The following is a 24134-nucleotide window of genomic DNA, read 5'->3' as shown; positions in this document are numbered from 1 at the left end:
ACAGTATGCACCAACTTCTTTGCCTAGTAAGAGTGGAGAAAACTGTTCAAAGCAGCTGGTTACAAAGGAAGGAATGCTAGAACCTGAAGGACAAATAATTCTTATTGTCAACAGGAATCCTGCATTGCAGAACCTAAGATTACATTTTTAAAGCATTTTTTATATATTTTGGTCAAAGCAATAAATTCCTTACAAACAGAATGTGGCCATTGCTATAGGTTACAGGTAACTTGCAGCACCCTTCCCCAACTGGTACCTTCCAGATGCTAACTATAACCCAAATCATCCCTGGCCACTGGTGATGTTGGCTGGGGCTGATGGGGGTTGTAGTCCAACAAGATCTGGAGGGTATCAGGTTGGGAAAGGATGGGTTACAGCAAGTTGCCACTTTTGAAGGGTAGCAACTTGTGGCAGGATATGCGTGTATGACACACTAGGACCAAAAAGCCATATGAAGGCAATTCTCCATCCAGAGATTATAATATTCCAGTGCCACCTTAAATCAAAGTTGAATGGCAGCTAATTTAAGGCCTTTATCTTTAGAGGACACTGAAGAACCAAACCTCTTGAACACTTTGCTTAGCATTCTGAAGTTACAGGTCCATTATACTCTTCCTGCATTTGTTGAATTAATGACCTCTACACACACTCACTCTCTCCCCAAGAAACATACCAGCTAACATTCTGACAGTAAAATCCAGTGATCAAGTAGACTACGTAAAGCAAAGCCGGATACTGTGGAAGAGAAAAACCAAGGTACTTACCATCCGAAACAAAAAAGTGCAAGATAAAGGCCCAAAAGGGTGGCAACAACATGCCTTATAAATGGACTAGTTTTGCTTGAATGAAGGTAAGTTCGAAACCAGACAGCAGCAAGCAAGGCAAACAGTTGGCACACTACAAAGTTGACCTGCAGAGAAAAGAGAACTATTATCATTTTTGTTTGAACCATTAATACTCTGTTTGCATAGAAATGAGACAACCAAGTCTTTAACATTTTAAAAGCCAGTCTTGAGAATCATATAAATCATTTGTGAAGCTAGTACAATCCATAATCATCATATCCATCATCAACCCTTTGATGCTCCAGAAACATTTCCCATAGCTATTGCTGGATGAGAAGCCAACAAATTGAATTGAATCACTTTCAAAGACACTAACAATTAGTCCAAATTATATGCAGAAACTTAAACTAGGGGAATTCAGATTGTTTTAGCCAAATTCATTCCAATAAGAGGAGTTGCATCTCTCATATATAGCATTAGTAAGTAAAACTTGCTGCCCTGGGCTCCTACTGGAAGGACGGGATATAAATCTAATAAATAAATAACACATATTTGTGAAAACAGAAAACAGTGACTCCCCTCAAAGAGTTACTATAAGGACAAAACATGAAAGAATATTAACCAAAGCACTTCCTATATGAAAAGAAAAGCTATTTATAAAGTGCGATAAAAATTAATAACTAGTAGTCATGGAATACTCTCGAAACTTGAAGCACTTGTTTTATTTTCATAATCAGATAAATCAAAAGCATACATATAAGGTATACTGTATAGACCACTGGTATACACAACCACAAGTCTACTCCAATAAACCCGTTTCATTGTCAAAGTTGACATATGCAATGCCAGTTTCTTCAAGCTATTTCTGGCACATGTATTCATACATAAGAAAACAGCTGCTGAAAAAAACAAATGTGAAGACTTACAGTGTGCACAAATCAGATAGTCATATTCACTAACACGCAAAAAGAAAACCTTGCAGTTTAAGAATGTTTTTATAGCCAACAGACATTTCTATCAAACTTTAAAAAGCAGGGACATTGGGCAGCTATAGTGAATGTACCAGGGGAGCAGGAGACCCGACCTCCTCTCTGAGATATTGGACTGCCCTACAAATTTGTAAAAATGCAAACACCATTTGGGTATGGGTAGGGAGGAAGGAGGGGAGAGAAGGGAGGAGAGGAAATGGGGTGGGTAGGCACTGAGCAGAGGGAAAACCCCTTTCCTTTCCAAAAGGAGAACACTGTAAGCAGGATCATGATTTTTCAGGGTTATCCCCCACCTTTTTATTCTACAGCAGACACATGTAGCCTCCCACACATATTTAAACCAAAGCTGACCCTGGCCACACCACACATTTATTCCACTTTAAGCAGTCATGGTGTCCTCCAAAGAATCCTGTGAAGTGTAATTTGTTAAGGGTGCTGAGAGTTGTTTAGGACACCATTATTCCCTTCACAGAGCTCCAATTCCCAGAATTCTCTGGTTAGTAGAAATTACTTTTAAACAACTCTGGCCATTTGAGTTCTGTCAGGAGAATAGGAGTCTCCTGATTAGCTAAGCCAAACTATTGCTGATCCTCGATCATAATAGAGACATGTATGCTAAGCCAAACGGCTGATAGGTTTTTAAGAACGCTGACAGGTGGTTCTTACTGAGCATGCCTGCACTTATCATTGACTCCAATGTTAATTTTCTTAAATTAATTAAAAATTAGCCATGCATTTTTTTTTAACTGTTAAACTGCTGATGATGAAGGTCAGAGTATGGGGCATGGTCACTAATAAGATTACAGGAACTCTAAGAACATGGCTGATTTTTAATTAATTTCAGCCAATTATGAGACCACTGACAGAAAAAACTCCAACGGGGGACTGGATTTTTTTTACTCTTGTTGTGGACTTTAAACTGACAATTCTCTGTGTTGTTAAGCAAGCATTTTTGAGTTCAAGACTCCGTTTTGTAAGTTTTTGTTTTGAGATGAGCTTATGGGAAGCAGCAGAATGGCATGAGAGAATTTTCAATTTAACATGGTAGAATGCAAAAAAAAATGATAGCTATAGTATACAGCCACTCTAGCGTGACATCACACAATATCAAGTGATTCATGATGAACACACTCTAAATGCACTCCAGATTCTTCCTTTGCAGCCTGGCTTAAATTTAAGCCGCAGCTGCAAAGTTTCCTATTCTTTGTTCCCAGCAGATATTTCAGCAAGGAACCAGAGGAGATTTCGTGACCCTGGCTTTGAACAGACCTTGACGGACTGAAATATTTATTTATTTATTATTTCAATTTATATACCGCCCTTAGCGAAATAGCTCTAAGGGCGGTGAACAAACAAAATAAAATACAATATATCATAATAAAAATACAAAAACATATACAAACAAACAACGAAAAGCACAGCAAAAACAAAATAAATACTACAAAAATTAAAATACAGATTAAAAGATTAAAAAAGTTAAGAAGATTAAAATGCCTGGGAGCATAAAAAGGTCTTTACCTGGCGCCGAAAAGATGGAAGTGTAGGCGCCAGGCGTACCTCTTCGGGGAGGCTGTTCCACAACTCAGGGGCCACCACAGAAAAGGCCCTAGATCTCGTAACCACCCTCCGGGCTTCCCGATGGGTTGGTACCCGGAGGAGGGCCTTAGATTCTGAACGAAGTGAACGGGTAGGTTCATAGCGAGAGAGGCGTTCCACAAGGTATTGAGGTCCCACGCCGTGTAAGGCTTTATAGGTCAAAACCAGCACCTTGAATCTCACCCGGAAGCAAATAGGAAGCCAGTGCAGACGCGCCAGGACAGGTGTTATATGCGAAGACCGACTGGTACTCGTCAATAATCTGGCAGCTGCGTTCTGCACCAGCTGAAGCTTCCAAACTGTCTTCAAGGGCAGCCCTACGTAGAGCGCATTACAGTAATCCAATCTTGTAGTTACCAGAGCGTGGACAATGGACGCGAGGTCGTCCCTGTCCAGATAGGGGCGTAGTTGGGCTACCAGACGAAGATGGTAAAACGCATTCCGTGCCACCGAGGCCACTTGGGCCTCGAGAGACAAGGAAGAGTTGAGAAGAACCCCCGAACTACGTACCTGTTCTTTCAGGGGGAGTGTAACCCCATCCAGAACAGGGTAAGCATCCACCATCTGAGCAGGGAAGGCGTTCACCAACAATGTCTCGGTCTTGTCTGGATTGAGTCTCAGTTTATTAGCTCTCATCCAGTCCATTATCGCGGTCAGGCAACGGTTCAGCACATCAACAGTCTCACCTGAGGAAGATGAAAAGGAGAAATAGAGCTGCGTGTCATCAGCGTACTGATGGCAAGGCACTCCAAAACTCCTGATGACCGCACCCAGCGGCTGCATGTAGATGTTGAAAAGCATGGGGGACAAGACCGATCCCTGGGGGACTCCACAATGGAGAGTCCATGGTGTCGAGTGATGTTCCCCAAGCACTACCTTCTGGTGACGATCCGCGAAGTAGGAGCGGAACCACTGCCAAGCAGTGCCCCCGACACCCAACTCCGCGAGTCTCCCCAGAAGGATACCATGGTCGATGGTATCAAACGCCGCTGAGAGATCAAGGAGAATCAACAGAGTCACACTCCCCCTGTCCCTCTCCCGACAAAGGTCATCATACAGGGCGACCAAGGCTGTTTCGGTGCCAAAACCGGGCCTGAAACCGAATTGAAACGGATCTAGATAATCGGTTTCATCCAAGAGCGCCTGGAGTTGGCTGGCAACCACCCGCTCCAAAACCTTGCTCAAAAAAGGGACATTCGCCACCGGTCTATAGTTATTCAGATTATCTGGGTCCAAGGAGGGTTTCTTTAAAAGAGGTCTCACTACTGCCTCCTTGAGGCTACCAGGGACTACTCCCTCCCTCAAGGAGGCGTTAACCACTTCCTTGGCCCAACCGGTGGTCCCAGCCCTGCTAGCTTTCACTAGCCAAGATGGGCAAGGATCCAGAACAGACGTGGTTGCCCGAACCATTCCAAGCACCTTGTCCACTTCCTCGAGCTGCACCAACTGAAACTCATCCAATAAAGAAGGACAAGGCCGTGCTCCGGACACTTCAATGGATTCATCTGTCACAACATCAGAGTCAAGGTCCCTGCGGATACATGCGATCTTATCTTGAAAGTGTCCAGCAATTTCGTTGCAGCGGGTCTCAGATGTTTCCATAGTATCGTGGGGGCCAGAGTGTAAGAGCCCTCGCACGACTTTAAAAAGCTCCGCTGGGCGGCATAAAGATGATCTAATAGAGGCAGCAAAATAGAGCTTCTTTGCTGTCCTTACCGCTTTTGTATACAACTTATTGGTGGCACTTACCAAATCATAGTTGTATCCACTGGGAGTTTTCCTCCATCTGCACTCCAGCCTCCTCCTCTCTTGTTTCATCACTCTCAGCTCCGGAGTATACCACGGAGCGGTATGAGCTCTACACCGGAGGGGGCGCGCGGGAGCGATCATGTCAATAGCCCGGGTCATTTCCGTATTCCACAGTGCGACCAGGGCCTCGACAGGGGCACCGGTCCTATCAGCCGGAAAATCTCCCAGAGCCCTCTGAAAACCTACGGGATCCATCCGGCTCCGGGAGCGGATCAACTTAATAGATCCTCCACCTTTGCAGAGGGAAAGAGCCGCTGTGAGTCTAAATCTCAACAAGCGGTGATCTGTCCATGACAATGGGGTAGATGAAAAACACCCCACCACCAGATCACCATCTCCATGTCCAGTGGCGAAGATCAGATCAAGAGTATGTCCCGACACATGCGTTGCGCCAGTAGAAAATTGAGACAGCCCCATTGTTGTCATGGAGGCAATGAAGTCCTGAGCTGCGCCAGATAAGACAGCCTCGGCATGGACATTGAAATCCCCCAGTACCAAAAGTCTAGGGGATCTCAACAGCACCTCCGAGACTATCTCTGTCAGCTCAGCTAAGGAAGCTGTTGGGCAGCAAGATGGACGGTACACCAACAGTATTCCTAGTCTGTCTCCCTGGCCCAATACAAGGTGGAGACATTCCAGACCAGTTGCCGTCTGGACAGGGTGCTTGGTGAGAGGAAAAGAACTCCTATAGACCACGGCGACCCCCCCTCCCCGGCCCTCAGATCTACCACAGTGCTGAACCAAATACCCGGGTGGACAAAGCTGAGAAAGAGCAACTCCTCCCTGATCAGCCTGATCAGAAATAATAGATGCCGTTAGCCTACGTCAGAACTAGGGATGTAAAGTTCTGTCCTTTTCAGTTCTCTCAGTTTCTCATTTTTCCAGTCTTAAATTCAGTTCTTCATATTTCTGCAGCAATTTGAGACTTCTTTAAAAAATAAATCGTCATGGAAACTCCCTAGCATCTTACTGCAAATTACTCCTAATAAACACATTTTTATTGGCAGCTTTCACTAATGTACACATTTTGGCAAGCAATTTCTCATCATATAATACATCTTGTATGTTATTTGCACTCATACATTCATTTTTATGCACACTTTCCCCTAACATATTCATTTTTGTAAACTTTGTTGGCTGGCAAACTGCATTGCAAAATTCATACAAGTGCAAATTTCAAAGGATGGTTGTGTTTCAGTTCTCATATCGTTTGAAAGTATAAATTGGACAGATTTGGCTTGAAATGTGAACTGAATCTAATTTCTTGCCCATCCCTAATGAGAACAGCCTTGAAAAATGGAGATAATAACTAAGGCTATTTATAACCAAGGGCTTTACAGAGGGCTGCCCCAATCCTCCTGCCACTGGAATTGGTTTGAAGACAGCTGCCCTTTGCTACCTCAAGCATGTTAGAGATCAGAACTACTGCCAGAATTTACCGGGGCAAGTAATAGTTTATCCCCACCTCTTTCCCACCCAGGGGAATTGACTGGCAACAACTCTAGGGTTTCAGACAGGGAGTTTTTCCAGCTCCTTATCGATTTCCTCTCATCTTCTGTAGCTCACTATGGCACAGGCAAACCAGATGTGCCCATTTTGACACACATACCACAGAAAAAACCTTACAAGTTAATGTATTCCGATTGGATGGGGAGAAGAACTGTTGTGATATTTTCAAAAGAAATCAGTTTAGCCAACTGCAATAACTAAATTTTAGATGCAAACAGACAGGATTCACAGATTAATCTTGAATAAAAGAATAATGCTTTTCACTGTTTAACGCAATCATCTTGCAGAATCATTAAGAAAGATGTATTTATGTAGATGTGGCATGAAAACAGAGAAAAATGAACATATAAGCTTCAAGTTTTGGATTAAGTAGTATGTGGTAATAAGTCCAATATTCAAAGTAACATAACTGCAGGCAGCACAAAGTGGAATGCTTGCTGCAGGAAACGGTGTTACATTGGTATTTTCCTGCAGCAAACATATAAACTGTGAAAATACATGCATGTATATGCATCTTTAAATACAAGTGTATGTCAATTAGAAAAAAGTGGCCCAGTCGGATGCATGTATACATGAGTTTAACCATTTAAGTCCTCAGCTGCCACCTCTTTCATCAGCCAGCAACAGAACTGGCAGACCTGCCCCATACAATATCGCACATTGTTGCTTCATCCCAACAAGTATAAGAAGCTACCACAAGATTACATAGGTCTTCCCCTTTCAATAGCAAGACTCAATGATAGCATAATAATAATAATGTCACAGCACAGGTGGTGTTCTTAGGTAAAAGTTACCCAACAATTGATTTGGCTGGGGACAGCAGATGAGCAGGGACGGTACAGAGTTTACACACATACAGGTGAGTTGGATTACCCTAAAATGCTCTATTACTTCTAGTAACCCAAACACAACTAGATTTTTTTTTTAAAAAAAAAAGGCAAGCTCCTCTTGCAGAGGGAAAGCTATAGAATTTTGTGTACACTGTTTCTCAAATTATGGTTTTTGTCATGACCCGTGGTTGAAACATATCTATATGGCATGCTTATGACTTTGGATCTTATTTTGTAATGAAATATTAGAATTATTATTCTAGCTTATGTCAAAGATATAAATGTATAGTGGATTTCTAATATAAGGTTTTTATTATCATTGTACCACACCCTGAGGTTCATTGTGTAGAAGAATGTGTTAGAAATATTAAGTAACATTTTAAGATCTATTTATACTTAACTTGAAAAGCTAATAAACTCAGAATAACGAAGATTGTTAGAAATTCTGCCACTCAAGATTATTGTGCACTTGGAAACTCTGAAATGGACAATTTAGAGCTCTGGAAATGTCCTTCTGCAGATTTGAGATACCTCAACATCCTGGAGAAAGTTATTTTGGAGTTTAGAAGTGGCAGCCCTCTGCCACAAGATTACTAACACTGATTGATATTTTGTTTTTTAGAATTTTACATTTAGATAGTGATTTCTAGAATCCCTTTGAGATATATTTTTATTCAAGAAAGGCCTTTTAAGGAAACTATAAAGGCAAATGTTCATGTTTGACCTAAAGCTTTCATTGGCACAATGGTTCATGGTAGAATTGAAGTTTAAATGTTATCAAACATATAAATTGTATCTGGCAGCATGGAGATGCAGCAAGGACATAGACAGACAGGCCACAGAGATGAGACCATCATATTCAGAAGCATCATATCCAGAAATCTGAGAACCAGTGTATTAGATTATGTTCCAGGACAGAGCTGTATATTCCCAAATCTATCTTTGCCTCAAAATGCTAAAGCCGACACAGAGGAGGGGTAGTCACTAGACATGAAGGAAGTGCTTAATCTGTCCCTTGTTCACCAATTTTCCCCACGCAGTTTCTCTCCAGCAGGCTCTAAAGATAGAAGGCAGTTGAAAGAGAAAAGAGGCCTAGGGGGAAAGACAACATGGAAGAATTGGGACTCAGAGGGAAGGATTAAGCACTTCTTCCTTCCCACTGAACATCCCACCACATCCCCCTCATTTATGTTAGTAAACATGGGTATGGATACCTGTGCTGCCAGGGTAATGTGCAATTACCATCCTCAGGGAGATCCAAAGCAGCAGCTGTTCTCTCTCAGATCTCTATCCGAAAGACGTAATTTCACTCATAGCAGCATCCTCACTATACACACAAATCAACCAAGAATTTGTACAGTGGGTAGATTTGTATGCATCCTACTAGTAAATGCAGCAAATTCAGTTCTGAATACTTGGGGAAAGGAAGAGGAAAAGCCAATTGATCAAGAGTGATGAGTGAGGGAAGGGAACAAGAGGCTAATACATACTGCAGCATGAGAGCATTCTGCTGTGGATGTCACGAATTTCAACAATTGCTACTGCCACACATAATGGTCAAAGAGAGAGAAAGGGAAAAGAAAAGCTGCCAAGTATGAGGAGGCCAAGAGAGACCCAGTGCCATTCTAGCCTACATAAGGTGACATTAATGACATGTTGTGATGAATGGATAAGCCCATCAATGAACATAGTATGAAGTTGTTCGGGTTTCCCCCCTCCTTTCAACTGCTTGATTAAGGAGTCAGTAGGTCCAGCCAGGCTCTAATGCTCAGGAGAGTCAAGGTCAACTGTTAGGTCCTACTTTGGCACATCACTGTGGTAAATGAATTTGCTAAGCCCTCTCCAAATGCAATAGCTTACCACCCAAACAAAATGTCTGGATTTCGCTGCTACCAAACTGCTTAAAAGGAGAGACAGTTGGGTCTATTCTGCAGAATTATCACAGGGTCAGAGAATCAAATTCCTGACTTTTCAAGCCCAGGAAGCCAGTATTAAAATTGTATTGATGAAAACTAGAAGCCATTTGGTGCCATTTCAACTCAAGCGCAACACAAGTAACCTACTATTCAACAACACTGGAATTTATCACAGAGGCAGCAAATCCTTGAACACCATGTTAAAATTAACAATCCAAATTCCTCTGTTGAAATAAGCATTAATCCTTGATTGGTGTACTGGAATAAATTGCAATTAGCAACACCCACCCCACCTATCACTCTGTTGACACGCTTTATATGCAAAAGTGAAGAACTATTCATAAAGACTTTATTAAACTTGCATTCAGTTTAAAATTTAAACAATGGCTTCTTTTAACCATGCCAGACACAAAAAAAGCTATAAACACATTACTATAAAGAGACCAATTGTCTTCAAGCTCTGAAGTTCATCTGCAGCTGCCCTACAACTATGGATCTCTTTTTAAATTATGGGTCTCCTCACCCCACCACCTCCCAAGAATCTATAAGAGTCTAGACATATCCAAAAAAACAGTGGGGAGGGAGGTCTTCTTAATAATCTCATCAATGAAGAATTAATATTAAACAGGAAATCTTAAGAAATCGGAAGAGCTATAAACATGTAGAATTACATTAAATACACCACAAATTGCAGCTAGAAGCAATGCAATTTGAATTTCCCCCACTTCTCTTACTCTCAGCTTCTCTCTCTCTCTCATACCTCTCTCAGACCAGCTCTGTAAGTTACACTTGCCACAAGGGTCACCATCCACATAGCAGTTTTTTCTATCGAGTTAACCAGGGCCAGTGTGGTGCAGTGGTTAGAGTGTTGGACTACGAGCTGGGAGACAGGGTTTGAATCCCCACACAGTCATGAAGCGCAATGGGTGACCATGGGCCAGTCACTGCCTCTCAGCCTCATGAAAACCCTATTCATAGGGTCGCCATAAGTCGGGATCGACTTGAAGGCAGTCCATTTCCATTTTCAACCAGGGCCATTGTGTCATGAGTTTCCCCACCAGCAAAAGCAGGATCATGAATGTGCAGGTCACTCTCACTTCACTCCTCCCTGCCAGCAAACAGTCTTAGTATTATATCCACACTGAGGATTGTGGTCCACTCTAGACTATGATCTGAAACTTGGCTTACCAATAATCGTATTGAGTGAAACAAACTACAATTCCCATTTCAGATCCCACACTAAGCTGAGGATCATGGTTTGTTGCTCCTGCTCACTGGCAGGAAAGACCAAAGCAAGAGCAATCTTCTCCTTGAGGGTAAGCCATTAACCATGTGTGAATGTTGCTAGTGAGTTTTATTTGTTATATGGCCTGGCTGAGAGATTCTTTTAGAGGATGCCATGCTCTTAACCACTTCACTCATTTAAAAAAAACTCAAAGAAACCCTAAAGATTACAAATCCATTTAAACCCAGCAATAATACTAAAGTCAAGCAAAATTATTAAAACTAGCACACAGTAAGACACTGACAGAATAAAGTCAGAGTAAGAACTAGGTCTGGGCAATGATTGAAAGTCACGATGTGTAGCACCAGGCAGGCTTCCCTGGGAAGAGCATTCAATAACTGGGATACTATATATAGAAAATACCCTAATCCCAGTCATCAGATGCCTCACCTCTGAAGGGCCTGGAAAAGGGTGCCAGGTGTGAGATGGCGGTCCCTCAGGAGCCCAAGTCCCAAACTGTTTACACTACACAGTCAATGGGTGTAATCCAAGCAAAAGGTAACCACTGCTGGTTTCAGTAGGCCACGATTAAGCACATTTTCTCATTGAAAATCAACAGGATATAAAGATATTTGGACACAAGTAACAATCTCTAGATTTATTACTAGTGACTCAGTTACTGAAGAGTTTCACTTCCCCTAAAATGCATGGGTAACAAGATAGTACTGTAACTTGTTTTACAAGAAACAGGGTTAACCAGACCTTGATTTCACAAACTTTGTGCTACCAAAACTTCTCAAAGTTAAGAACCAATAAAAAAACTCCAAAACCCACATTTAAAGACAAAGTAAAGACTTGCCCATCTACACATGGGTTGAGGGCAGGGTTCCCAGCTTTGCTTTAAAGGAGAGAATTTAACAGGTGATTTATGGGCAAAAATGCTGCCTACTGACTCATTGCTCACCTATATGACTTTGTAGACTCAGCTTAAAAATTCAGCAGGGTATCTGTCAGAAACACACAGGCTGGACTGCCCATATGTTTCTTGCAGTTCACCCAGTTAAGGTTACATGGCATTATGGATTCTGTACTTTTGCCAGCTGTTATCATGGCAACAAAAAAAAGGGGTGAAAGGGGTAAACAACTTGGTCGCTTGCCTTTGTTCTGTGCCTTTGCCCAGAGTCACCAGAGAATCTAGATGCCAACTGATGCTTTAAAGTTTACAAACTTTTTATTTTGTTTCACTGTACCCTGTCTTATTTTCACAACCACCTTGTGAAATAGGTTAGGCTGAGAGATAGATAGCAGCTGACCCAAAGTCACCCAGTAAGTTTCATGGCTGAGTGGGGATTTGAACCTGGGACTCTCTGGTCCTATTGTGACTCTAACCACAACACCACATTTGCTCCCAGTGAATGCCAGTGAAATAAGAGTTAGTGGCCATATCAGCCCCACTAACATTAACTACTATTACAACAATGACATGGGCCCAAAAGCCCATGGAATTCCCACCTCCTAGACCGATCAACACATAATAGCAGACTGGAAAAGGAAAAGGAGGCAAGGAATAACCTTCAACCCATCAAGAAGTGGTAGCTAACCTGTAGCCCTCCAAATGGTGCTGGACTACACTCTCATCATCTCTGACCACTGGCCATATTCGCTGGGGCTGAGGGGAGCTGGAGTCCAACAACTGCTGGCAGGTACTGATTAGCCATTCCTGCTACACTATTAATTGGATATTATGCAACACCAAACATCTTTAGGAATATAAAATGCAGGCATGAAATCCTGCCCTAAAAAGGAGAGAAAGCTATTCTAGCAGCTTCCAATAACAAATGTGCATCAAGCACAATTGAATCATTAACAGCACATCCTAACGATGTGAACTCAGAAGTATGCTCCACTGAATTCAATGAGGCTTACTCCCAGGTAAGTGGAGTTAGGGTTGCGGCCTGTCTCTAATCAATCACATGCCACTGAGCCCAGATATCTTGACCGTTCTGTCCCTATATCCCCAGTGGCATACATATTTGTACAACAAAAATCAAATTCAATATTTAGAGAGGATTTGAGAAGTTTATACAAAACAAACTGTTTAGGGAAGAGAAGTATGATTTTTTTTTATTTCTTACACCAAGGCACAAGAATTCTGTTTAATCAAAAAGGAAAAAAATAAACTGCAAAGCCATCTCATTTCAATGGGGAATTTCTATACACATATATTATATTAAAAGGTTCTGAGATTATTTTTAAGGCTTTTGCCTCTATCCTAAATTACTTTTCAATCTGGTATGTATAGTATTTTTGCTTTTCTATGAACAAAAGCAAAAAGGTTCTTCAAAAACACCCAATGCACACACCAAATGCTTTTCCCACAATATGTCAAATTGAAGTAAAGGAGGACATATTAGTTCACAATGACTCAATTCTGTTACAACTCCACCTAGGTAGATAAATAATTTCCGCTGTACAAAGAGCACAAATTGAGTCTACACCTAGTGAGAGACGATTCTTTCCTATTACATCTAGTGCAGAAATGGGCAACTGGTAAGACCATGATCCAGAATTGAACCTCCACACATTGACATTTTATGAAGATCAACCTAATCATACTGTAAAGGAGAATGGTCCCATGAATGGCAAGACATTCACCTTCTTCCCTATGGACATGATTGATGAAGACGTTTGCATTTGCCATCCTGCTGCAATTCAGAGGCACTTTGAAGGCAGTACAACTAAGATTGTGTCTTTCACACTGCCCTTTCCAGAGTACCCAGTTCCTGCAAGGGATAGGGTCAGTTGTGATCCTGAATAAAGGCTAGCTATCAAGCTATCCGTGGCGCAGAGAGGTAAGAGGCGGTAACGCAGCCGAAGCTCTGTCACAGCCGGAGTTCGATTCCAATGGAAGGAGGAAGTCGAATCTCCGGTAAAAGGGGTCGAGGTCCACTTCCATCCATCCGTGGTCGGTAACATGAGTACCCGGCATATGCTGGGGGGTAAAGCAAGGCCGGGGAAGGAACTGGCAATCCCACCCCATATAAACGGTCTGCCTAGTAAACGTCACAAGATGTCACCCTAAGAGTCAGAAACGACTCGCACTATAAGTGCGGGGACACCTTTACCTTTTTATCAAGGTAATCCAGAATTTGTGCACCCCTGAAATTTACTTAATAGCTTTAGGAAACAAAACACAGGGTAGCACCCACTCTTGCTGCCCAAAAAAGCAATAGAAAGATGGAACACATACATTCATTCCTACTTTTCATGAAAAACTGCTTCTTCAATGAAAAGAAGGATCAACTCTTGTATTTTGTTCATAGTGGTGGCCCCCAAATTATGGAACGATCTCTGTGACGAGGTGCGCCTGGCACCAACACAGTTATCTTTTCAGCGCCAGGTCAAGAGTTTCCTCTTCTCCCAGGCATTTTAGCATGTGTTTTATATTGTTTTTATATTGTTTTAAATTTTAAAATTGTGTTTTAAACTGTTTTTAAAATAGGTGTGTTAAATTATATATTTGTTTTAATGTTTTTGATTGCTGTAAACCGCCCAGAGAGCTTCGGCTATGGGGCGGTATACAAGTGCAATAAATAAATAAATAAATAAATAAATATGAAGAAAGCAGCAATACAGCAACAAACGATCAACAGATCCATAAAATTCCAAAGCTGCAGACGTTAATAGTCAGTAAAAGCTATGGGGTGACATCAATGGATTTAAATAACTACTACAAGTATGGCCAACATAGGATATCATGGTGAACAGAAATGTTTTCACCATGTATTAGAACTGCACTAAAGTTGGTGCACGCCTTCTTCCTAGAGAAAGACTTTTCTACCATAGAAAAAGCCCTCTTCCTGGTTGTGCCAGATAGATGTCTGCAGGCTGTGCCACAATGGGGGGGGGTCTCTTAATCCACATCTGACAACAGCAATTCTACTTCTCAGATTATCACTGCCAATTCCCATCCAGAGTAGTGGGATGGGAAGATCAGTTTTAGTAAGATAAAACCCAATTATTTGGGAAGGTTTACTACATAGAGATGATGAGAATATCCATGAATGTTCACATCTGTTTTCCTTAATTCAGACCATTTATATCTAGTGATGCATAATTATCTTGATTTAGTTTAAATAATGCATGTGCAAGCAGTCTGCATGTGGCCCTTGCCGGCCTTTCATGTGGCCCACTGCAGATGCTCAAGTCCTACACACACATTATATTCACCAGAATTTTGCTGTAAATGGAACACTATCTACACACTCCCTCCAGTCTACCAAGCAGCTGTCTGGCAAACTGAGGGAAGCACAATCTCTCCCTATTAGGAGGAAGAGGTATTTGTCCTTCTCAGCCCCAGGAAAGTGTGTATGCACACACATGCATACACACATGTACCCAGACCACAAGCTAAACCACTGGCATGTGTCCCCTGAGTGCTTACCCATAAGAAGACAAGAACAGACCTACTGGATCAAAGGCTCATCTAGCCTAGCATTCTGTTCTCATAGTGGCCAACCAGATGCCTGCAAGCAACACATGGCCGCAACAGTGCTCTCTCCACTTGCAATTCCCAGCTACTGGTATTGAGGGGCATACTGCCTCTGACAGTGGAGGCATAGCATAACCATTGCAGCTTGTACCCATTGACAGCCCACTGCCATTTTAAAATGACCAGATGAACACAAGAGTAATATTCCTATCTGTGCTCCCCAGCCCAGCAGTTCAGACAACATACAATTTTTCCTGAGGACTCCCACATCTCTGTCAGGCTTACTGGTTGTATGCTAAGTGACTATTGTTACAAACCAGGGATGGGTGATATGCAACCAACAGGCCAAGTATAGCTCACCAGGCCTCTTAATTCAGTCTCCAGTACTCTCTACAGGCCCCTCTTCCACAGACTATGCCTTGTTTCCCCCCACCAACCCTCTGCCCCCATTTTGCTTCCTTCCCAATAGTCCTGGTACCACCAGCTCACCTGACTTTGTCGCTCCCCATTCTCAGTTAGGCATTTCTGATGTGTGCTAAGAAAGGGGAGCCACTTTCTCAGTGCATAGGAAAGAAATCTAGTGAGCTGGCAATGTAGGAAGAGAACAATCTCTTTCTGCAGCCTATGCCCAGGAAGAATGTTTGTAAAAGAGGGTATGCGGATGGATGGGTGGGTGGGTGGATGGATGGGTATGTGTTTCATGTGTCTATGTTTGGTCCCACTCTCTACTGTTATGAGGACCTTTGTCTACTCCCTCCTCCCCCCTCCCAGAGGGAATTTGGCCTTCAGAAAAAAAGATGTGACATAAATAATGTTATAAATAATTAAAATGAGCCTATCCAAAAGGTATACACGCTGGAACCATCTTCTTCACAAATGTTTGCTCTTTTGTCTTGTGTTTCTAACACTGCTGTAATTATTGAGAGTCAAAAATAAAAAACATGACAAGTGTTCTCTAGGACAGATTACTGTTATTGGTTTTGTCCTACAATTTAACCAGAATGTATCCATGAGTGGGCTTTGGACCATGTTGAATTCCTGGCCCCACCCACCGGCAAACACTAAACCTCCCAACCCAAAATGCAAATCCAGTGTAACACAGCTCTGAAGCTTTACTTTGTCTGAGCTCCTGAACAGAGTAAGTCGTTTCCTGCAGAGTCAACAAGCAAGTGAGATGGAGTGTGACAGCCATGTCTAGTGAACTTGTCCCAGTTTATGGGACGTGTAAAATTGCTCTGGCTATATTTGTTACAAGCCAGCAGAGCTTTACAGTCCTGGATAGGGAACATGTTTTATGACTGTTTCTAGGTTAAATGCTCATTTCCTGAATGCCTAGTCAATGACAGCTTGAAAACCAACATATTCATAAACACACAAAGCTGTTTTAATATTCCATTCTTCACCATTTAAAAAAAGATATTCATGTTTCCTGTTATTTCAAAGTATGCCTAAGTTCCAAATTCATTCTTCCCTTTGTTATGTACTATAACTAGTAAAGTCCTTTATAAATATGAATGCACCCTGAAAAGTAAACTGGAGTGAAAAACGCATTACCAAATTCCTAAAGGAAAACAACGTTTTTAATCACATAACTAGGTTCACAGAATTTTTCAAACCTAGAAGCATACGCAGAAAGCTGGAGCGAGGAAGAACACTTCTCTGTACATAGCCATGTAAATGAGACAACTAATTTCAGCAAGCTAGTAAAATGTATTACTTTTAAGTTTAAATGACCTCAGTGAGACTACCCACATAACTGTATTTGTTAAATAGTAATGTAGAGTATTTGGACACTAACAATAAGGCCTTTTCAACTGAGCATCAGTCGTCAGATTCGTTACTAGTCAGCATTTGTATCATTTGGCTCAGACATTGCATTTAGAAACCAGATGCTGGTTTTGCTTATTAACATAAAACCAGCACACTAATCCATATTTTGCCTTTCACAAGAAAGAAGGGGGGAAAGATGAAAGAAACAAATGCGTAACACCAAAATGCAATATCTGTCCCTGCACTTTTGATGTCCTTTAAATTAGTTTCTTCTTATACATTTTTTACTCAAAAATTTAATACCTTTTTGTAGCAAAACCAAAATACAAAGTACATATGTCAGTCTTGAAAAGGTTTATGATTGTGGTTTTTTTCCTTCAAAACACAAGAGGCGACTATGAAAGTTATGTCTCTGCTTTTTCTTATTTTGAAGGGAAAAGATGTAAATTATACATGCATGTATTCTTCATACATATCACATTGCAATAAATCTGCAATTTGACATCAAATAACAGAACATGAGTACAAAAAAGAATCCTAAGAAGCAACCACCCATTTTATAAAATCCTATTGCCAGCTCAGATTTGACAGTAAACCAAGCTTTGGCATTACAAGCAAGAAACAACTGGAGCCTTGATTTCATGTGTTCCCTGTTTCCCTTCCTGAGATGCAATTTCTGTACTTACTTCATTGTTCTCCAGAATCCAAAATTAGCAAATTTCCCCAACTACACAAAAACTATAGTTTCCTTTATTATAGTTTGACTGCAAAGCAGAAACTATATCCAATTGGTGTCCTTGTGCAAGGTATTTTAATCCAGCAGAAATGAAAGGACAAAGGGAGGCAAGTTTTGCCAATTCCCCCTCTCCCTCAGCAGCCCCCTCCCCTAAAAATCTGCTCTGGAGTGTTGAGGGTCTTTTCAGAACAGGTGAAAGTATTGGGAGGGTGGAAAGGAAAGAACGAATCACCAAGTCGTCTTTCTTTTGGTTAACAGATGCCTCTGCTGGAGCAAAAGCACAAGAAGCACCAACTGGATTCAACCCTAGACCTCAAAACTATGTGGAACATATGCATGTATATTTGGGAGAAAATTATAAACAGATGATGCAAATGGTGTTTTAAGGCCAAATTAAATGTAGTTATATATTTCTTTCTATGATTACTTCTTTCTATGGTTATTTTAGGGTGCTGTTCTTAAAAACAACAACAGTATTTTAAAAATGAAGTCTAGAAGAGCCAAGAACTATGCCAGTTCACTTGGAGCACTGTTTCTCATTCACATCATGATGCATTTGGATGAGGCATCAAAGGAAAGAGAGCAACATTTTCAAAAATCTTGTTCTTTCCTGCAGAACATTTTATTACATTACCAGATTACATTAGCTAGAACGGAGAACCAGTTTTTAGGCATCTGGTTGGCCACTGTGAGAACACGATGCTGAACTAGATGGGCCACTGGCCTGATCCAGCAGGCTCTTCTTAAGTTCTGAGTACTGTGCCAAGACTTACCAATTCTGGCTAAGAGCACTGCTGAACTTCCACTCAAAACCATAGTCAGCCATTACATCTGTGTCAGCCCAGCACCTTGCTCCTTATGTTGGTACACTGGAACAGACTGATGGAAGATAATAGCAAATGCCTTTTTATTGGGCTATTTACTTTGGAATGCTTTACTGTACCTTACCCAGTATTGGCATTTACAGTTTCTGCACAGTTTCTCATTTTCAGAAGTCCCAAACTCACATCTTTCGTATTTTATCCCTTCCTGACAACGCAAACAATAAAGCATCAGACATTTTAGTCCCAACAAAAAAAATTCTCCAGAAGAAACATCCTATCCTTTAAAAATATGTATTTTAAAAGATACCCTTTAAAATATGTATTTTAAAATATACCCTTTAAACTCCTTTACCTATCAAGCCAAACTAAATCCCCATTATACATCATACTTGCATGTGGGTGTAATTATGTGCACTACAGAACAGTTTTATCTTCTTCCTTCAAAAACTGCATATCGTGCACAATTATCTGAAAAGAAAACCTAAAGGAACTCCACAGAATTGGGACGCTTGCAAAACCAGGTGTCCAAATCACACAGAGCCCCTATACGTGAGCAGAAGTTCATGCAGTAGGTTCTCCTTACAGACTACAATGCACAACACATGATTCTTGAAAGCAGACAAGATGCAGTTCTGCTCAGGGATAGGGAATCTATAGCCCTCCAGATGCGGCCACAACTTCCATCATCCATGACTACTGGTCATAGTGGCTGAGGCTAATGGACATTGGAAACCCAACATCTGGACAGCCATATGTGCCCAATCCCTGATTTAACTGATTATGCCCTACACCCAAGTAATACATTAATAGGGCAAAAAAACCCTGGAAAATGAGTACACTTCTAAAATTTTAAACACCTATTCCGCCTCCAAAGGAACCAAGTACACCTTCCATATTATTCCTATACATTCACAATTATAGACCAAACATTCTATTCAACTTCTTAAAATGATGTGATTATGACATGTGACCCCAAAGACAGGCAGACCTTATTACAAACTTTTCTGGTGATATCCCTGTTTGAGAAGAAGACTGAAAAACAGCCAACAGCTACTCATGGGCTACTCATGAGATCACACTACTCATGTCATGTAGCACTTCCCACTTTTGTCTCTGGTCAAACTGGCTTTATCAGGGCCAGTATCAAGGGGTCTGCGTGCTTGAACACTCATCAAGGCCCAACACCCTGGCAAGGGAGCCCATTAAAAGAGTCTCTTAGACTTATTCCTTCACTTCTGGCCCAGAAGGGATTAGCACACCAACAATGGTAGCGAGGAGGAGAAGGAGCTGCTGCCACTGTCTGCTTGCTTGCTGGCTCTGGCTGGCAGGCAAGCAAGCAGGTAATAGCAATGTTGAGGCAGAGAAGCAACAGCGGCTGCCACCAACAATGACAGTGAGGGGCTACTCTGAGGAAGAGGGGCTATTGAGGTGTCTTGCCCAAGAGCACCTAGTAAACCTGCAGCTGGCAGTGGGCTTTCTGAGGTTTTGTATTGTTTCAAAAACCAGTATGATCAGAGGCAAGCGCGAGACCAAAAAAAGTGTGCATACCTTATGAAGTAAAGTCTCTTTTCATACTTACTGTCCACCTAGAGCCAAAGCTAATACAAGGCACATTTTCCACACCATTCCTTGCTCCAAGCTTTCTCCACCACTACCAATACAAGTGATCTTTCTTTGGCGCTATGTAAATTAATGTATTTGTAGTATTTTAAAAAGACTTGCCGCAAACCCAAGTAGTGAGTTCAAAACGTGGTCCCATAGTTAGACATGAAAAAATGAAATGGACTGCCTTCAGATCGATTCTGACTTATGGGTGACCCTATGAATAGGTTTTTCATGGTAAGCTGTATTCAGAGGTGGTTTACCATTGCATTCCTCTGAGGCTAAGAGGCAGTGACTGGCCCAAGGTCACCCAGGGAGCTTCATGGCTGTGTGGGGACAGCGCTGCCCCTAGGCACCGGGAAGGGGGGCAGTTGCCCCAGGCCCCACGCTTTGGGGGGCCCCCGCACTTGGCAATGAGAAGCTGGGCTGTGGGTTTTTTTTCTTTTAAGCCATGCAGTCTCGCCAGCCGCTTCCCGCTCTTGGGGAATCTCCTGCTCTTCGGCTGCGTGCCTGAGCGGTTTTTCCCCTCTCCGCTCATCAGCTGTGAAGCAGGTGTTTGTGACGCTTTTAGGCGGGAGGTTTGAATTCCCTGCCTGAATGTGGGGTAGGGTTGCCATATTGCCTGGTTAGCCGGGTTTTACCCAGATTCTTTGCATGCTACCCAGCGCCCGTTTAGCCCGTTAGGTGGCCCGGATTCTCAGCTTTAATTTAAAAAAAAAATTAAGTTTCTAGGCGGTCCAGTTCTCGAGATATACATAAAAACGTCAGCCCCCCCGTTAAATCTTTTTTTAAACTACTGTATAGCACGTCGTAGCTTTAACCCCACCCGTTCAGGATTGCAGCCAATCAGTGAAGTTTTTGGTTGACCTGTGGCAGTGTCTGCAAAACCTCATTGCAAGGCCAGAAAATGGTGGTTTCCTTCCCGTTTATCTGAAAATCTCATAAATTGGGTAAGTATATACATTTCAGTTTTTTCCCCTCTTGTGTGTAGGAATCAGATCCTGGGCAGTGTTTTGAAAACCTTCCCAATACTTGCTTTTTGTGGGGGTAAAAGCATTGGTAATCCCATATGTCCAGAGTAAATCCCATTGAATTCAATAAGACTTACTTTTGAGTAGACATGGTTATGAATGTGCTGAAAATCAGTGGGACTTTGGTGTGAATGTAAAAAAGAATTGTGTTTGTGTTCTCTTTCTGTGTCCCCCCCCCAAGTCCTATTTTAAAGCAAGTAGGCAGGGCTTACTTAGGTATTACAGTTTTTATTCTGTAGGAAACTAATACTGATTTTTCTGCAATGACCAACTGGTTTGACAATAAACTATTATGTGGGCTGTATGTATTTATACATCTGCACAGTGTGTGTGTGTGTGTAGTCTTTCCAACAACCCTGTGAGGTAGGGTTGGAAACCAAGGCAGCTCACAACAAGAAATAAAGCCATTTAAAATCCAATAACCATAAACACAAGTATAAACAGTTGCAAAACGGCGTAAAGTGGCATGATTCAGAATTTTGGGTTGTGTGAATGAAGTTACTTATCACTTGAGGTTGCATTTCTGTCCCTGTTTGAGTAAGCCCCACTGAATACACTGGGACTTGCTTCTGAATAAATAAACCTAGGATTGCACTATAAATATCTTTACAGTTTGTGTAAATAATAAATATATTTGATAGTCATGCTTATATAAATATTTCTTCATTTATCCTATTTTTAGTTTTTGGTTAGGAATCCTGACTGGTTGTGAGATGCTTAGTTTTCTGCCTTACTCATAGGAATCTTGTTGTGGTTGGTATGGTATTACATTTAGGAAAGTGTTACTGCCTTTTGTGTTGTTGTTTTCCTATTTGCATTTCACTTATCTTTAACCTCACTCCATTACAGCCATAGAAGCAACAGCAGCATATGCAAGATAATTAACTCACATTAGTGATAAGAGCAAGAACTTATAATTATTATTTCAATTAAAACAAGAGGCTTATCAGTACTTTGAAGAGGACCAGATATTTATTTTCTTTCTGAGCCCAGGACTGGGTCTTTCATGATGCCCGGTGGGGGGGAGGGGGGACAGGAGAGTAGTTGATAAGACAGACATCCTGGCATTGGTAATCTAAGTAGCAAGGTATGTGTGGGGTTGTTTCACACTTCCAGGCCCAGTTTCATTTTGAGTATGGAGGTGGAACCTGTGTAGATGTGGTTGATCAAAGGGAGAAGAAAGTTTGAGTTAAGCAAAGCTCTGCTTTTATAAAACCTAAGAAACATACAGATACTTTGAATGTCTGAGTGCCTGCACCAGTGGAATACTGGAGGAACTTGTAAAACTTGCTGCAACAGTATTTAGAACTGAGCATGTGGTGTGAAAGACTCCTTTTCCTAACATTTTGGCTTCTCGCTTTTCTCCACCCATCACATCTTTGAAATATATCGTATATGGTTAACCGTACTGCTGCCCTGACTTACTTTATGTTTGTTGCTATTTTGTGTTTTTATTATGTTTTTATATTGATTGTGTATTTTTATTGTTTTTATTATATTTGTAAGCTGTGCTGAGCTCTGTTTTTAACAGCAGAAGGGCAGGATATAAATCCTCTTAATCAATCAATCAACATTCCATAGTGTTGGAAACTAGAGTCTAGGCATTTAAGGCTGAAAATGTTAAGTTTTTTTTAAAAAAAAGATTTCTCACATCTTTCCCCAGTTTTTGGTGGTAATTCCTAGGCACAAAAACAAAACAACTGGACAATCCAAATATTAATATGCAAATATTTGCATAATATGCAAATTAGCCTGCCCAGATTTGTGGAACTGGAATATGGCAACCCTAATGTGGGGGGCCCCCAACTATGCTTTTGCCCCGGGCCCCACACAGGCTAAGGGTGTAGGGATTTGAACCCTGGTCTCCCAGCTCGTAGTTCAACACCTTAACCACTACACCATACATACAGATTAGTAATTACACCGCTGATACAAACTCCAACACCCATTTTAGAACGGCAAAAAAGCTGAAATTTCTCAAATTTGTGTCCTACTACTATCTCTCACCAGAGTATAGTAGAAAAGATCACTGCCAGGTTTTAAATAAACATAGGATCACTGAAAAGTAGAAAATATCCCAAGTCATTGCAAGCATCTGGTTATATGGGGCATCAGGTGTAGTGATTAGGTGACCCTGGGACGCTAAAGTTAACCAGTGATTGTGCTGCTGGTCTGCTCCAAAAAAAGACAGTGGCTGCAGTTCAGATATAACACTAAACCATGGGTTAACACAGCACATGCTGGAAGGAATAAGTCACAGAAAGCCTTGGGTTTGCACACTCCTTGCCTCTTCCTCCCATGTGCCTAGGGAAAGAGTTCAGAAGTTTCTGCTTTTGGTGAAGTACAGCTTGCCATGTCATCTAGGCCCAGAACTGTGATCAACAATAGTTAGCTTAAACAAGCAAGTTTCAAAAATTAGTTTGTTTTACACTAACCACAGTTAATGTCAACCAGAGTTTGTCATGCCAGATGATGTGACAAACCATGGCTAATCAGATGCAGAAGCAAAAGTTTCTGTACTCCTCCCTCCAACTACAATAGAGGAGGAAAAGGAAGAGAAAGCCTGCAAGCTTAAAGCTTGCTATAGCTTGTTTCCACTTGTGCATACTGTGCTAAAACCATGATTGGCATGACACTGCCAGGGCAAACACATGCAGAGCAAAATCAGCATAGCTGGAGCCACTTCCTTGGACTAGGTTTTCTTGCCCCCTTTTTTCTGGTTTAGCAATAATACTCCAACAAATTGGTAGGGTAAGTTGCCATTTGGACATAGCCAAAAAATAATAGAATTTTCACCTGCAGATCATCAGGAGGCACAGATCTGCTCAATGAAATCTGTTTCAAGGCAATCTGTAAAAATAACCAATTTAAAATATACAATTGCAATCTATATTTATAAACTAGTTATTGCTTTGCATCTAACCATTTCATTACAACAGCAAAAGGCTGAATCCTTTGGTTATATGGAAACAATTCATTCTCCACAGACAATATCCCACCACTGATGCTGTTACACCTGA

General features: G+C 41.5%; 1 protein-coding gene across 2 annotated transcripts in view; it reads right to left on the bottom strand.

Moving 5' to 3' along the window:
- The window catches only part of MBOAT2 (membrane bound O-acyltransferase domain containing 2), a 120965-nt gene that overhangs the window by 89254 nt on the left and 7577 nt on the right, over positions 1-24134 (bottom strand). For both annotated transcript variants that reach the window (XM_061622821.1, XM_061622820.1), the window contains exon 2: positions 765-910. In XM_061622821.1, coding sequence (XP_061478805.1) covers positions 765-910 — 146 coding nt within the window. The remainder of the gene's footprint in view (positions 1-764; positions 911-24134) is intronic.

Source organism: Rhineura floridana, chromosome 4 (genome assembly GCF_030035675.1).
Source record: "Rhineura floridana isolate rRhiFlo1 chromosome 4, rRhiFlo1.hap2, whole genome shotgun sequence".
Taxonomy (NCBI): Eukaryota; Metazoa; Chordata; class Lepidosauria; order Squamata; family Rhineuridae; genus Rhineura; species Rhineura floridana.
This window is presented reverse-complemented; position numbering and strand designations above follow the sequence as displayed.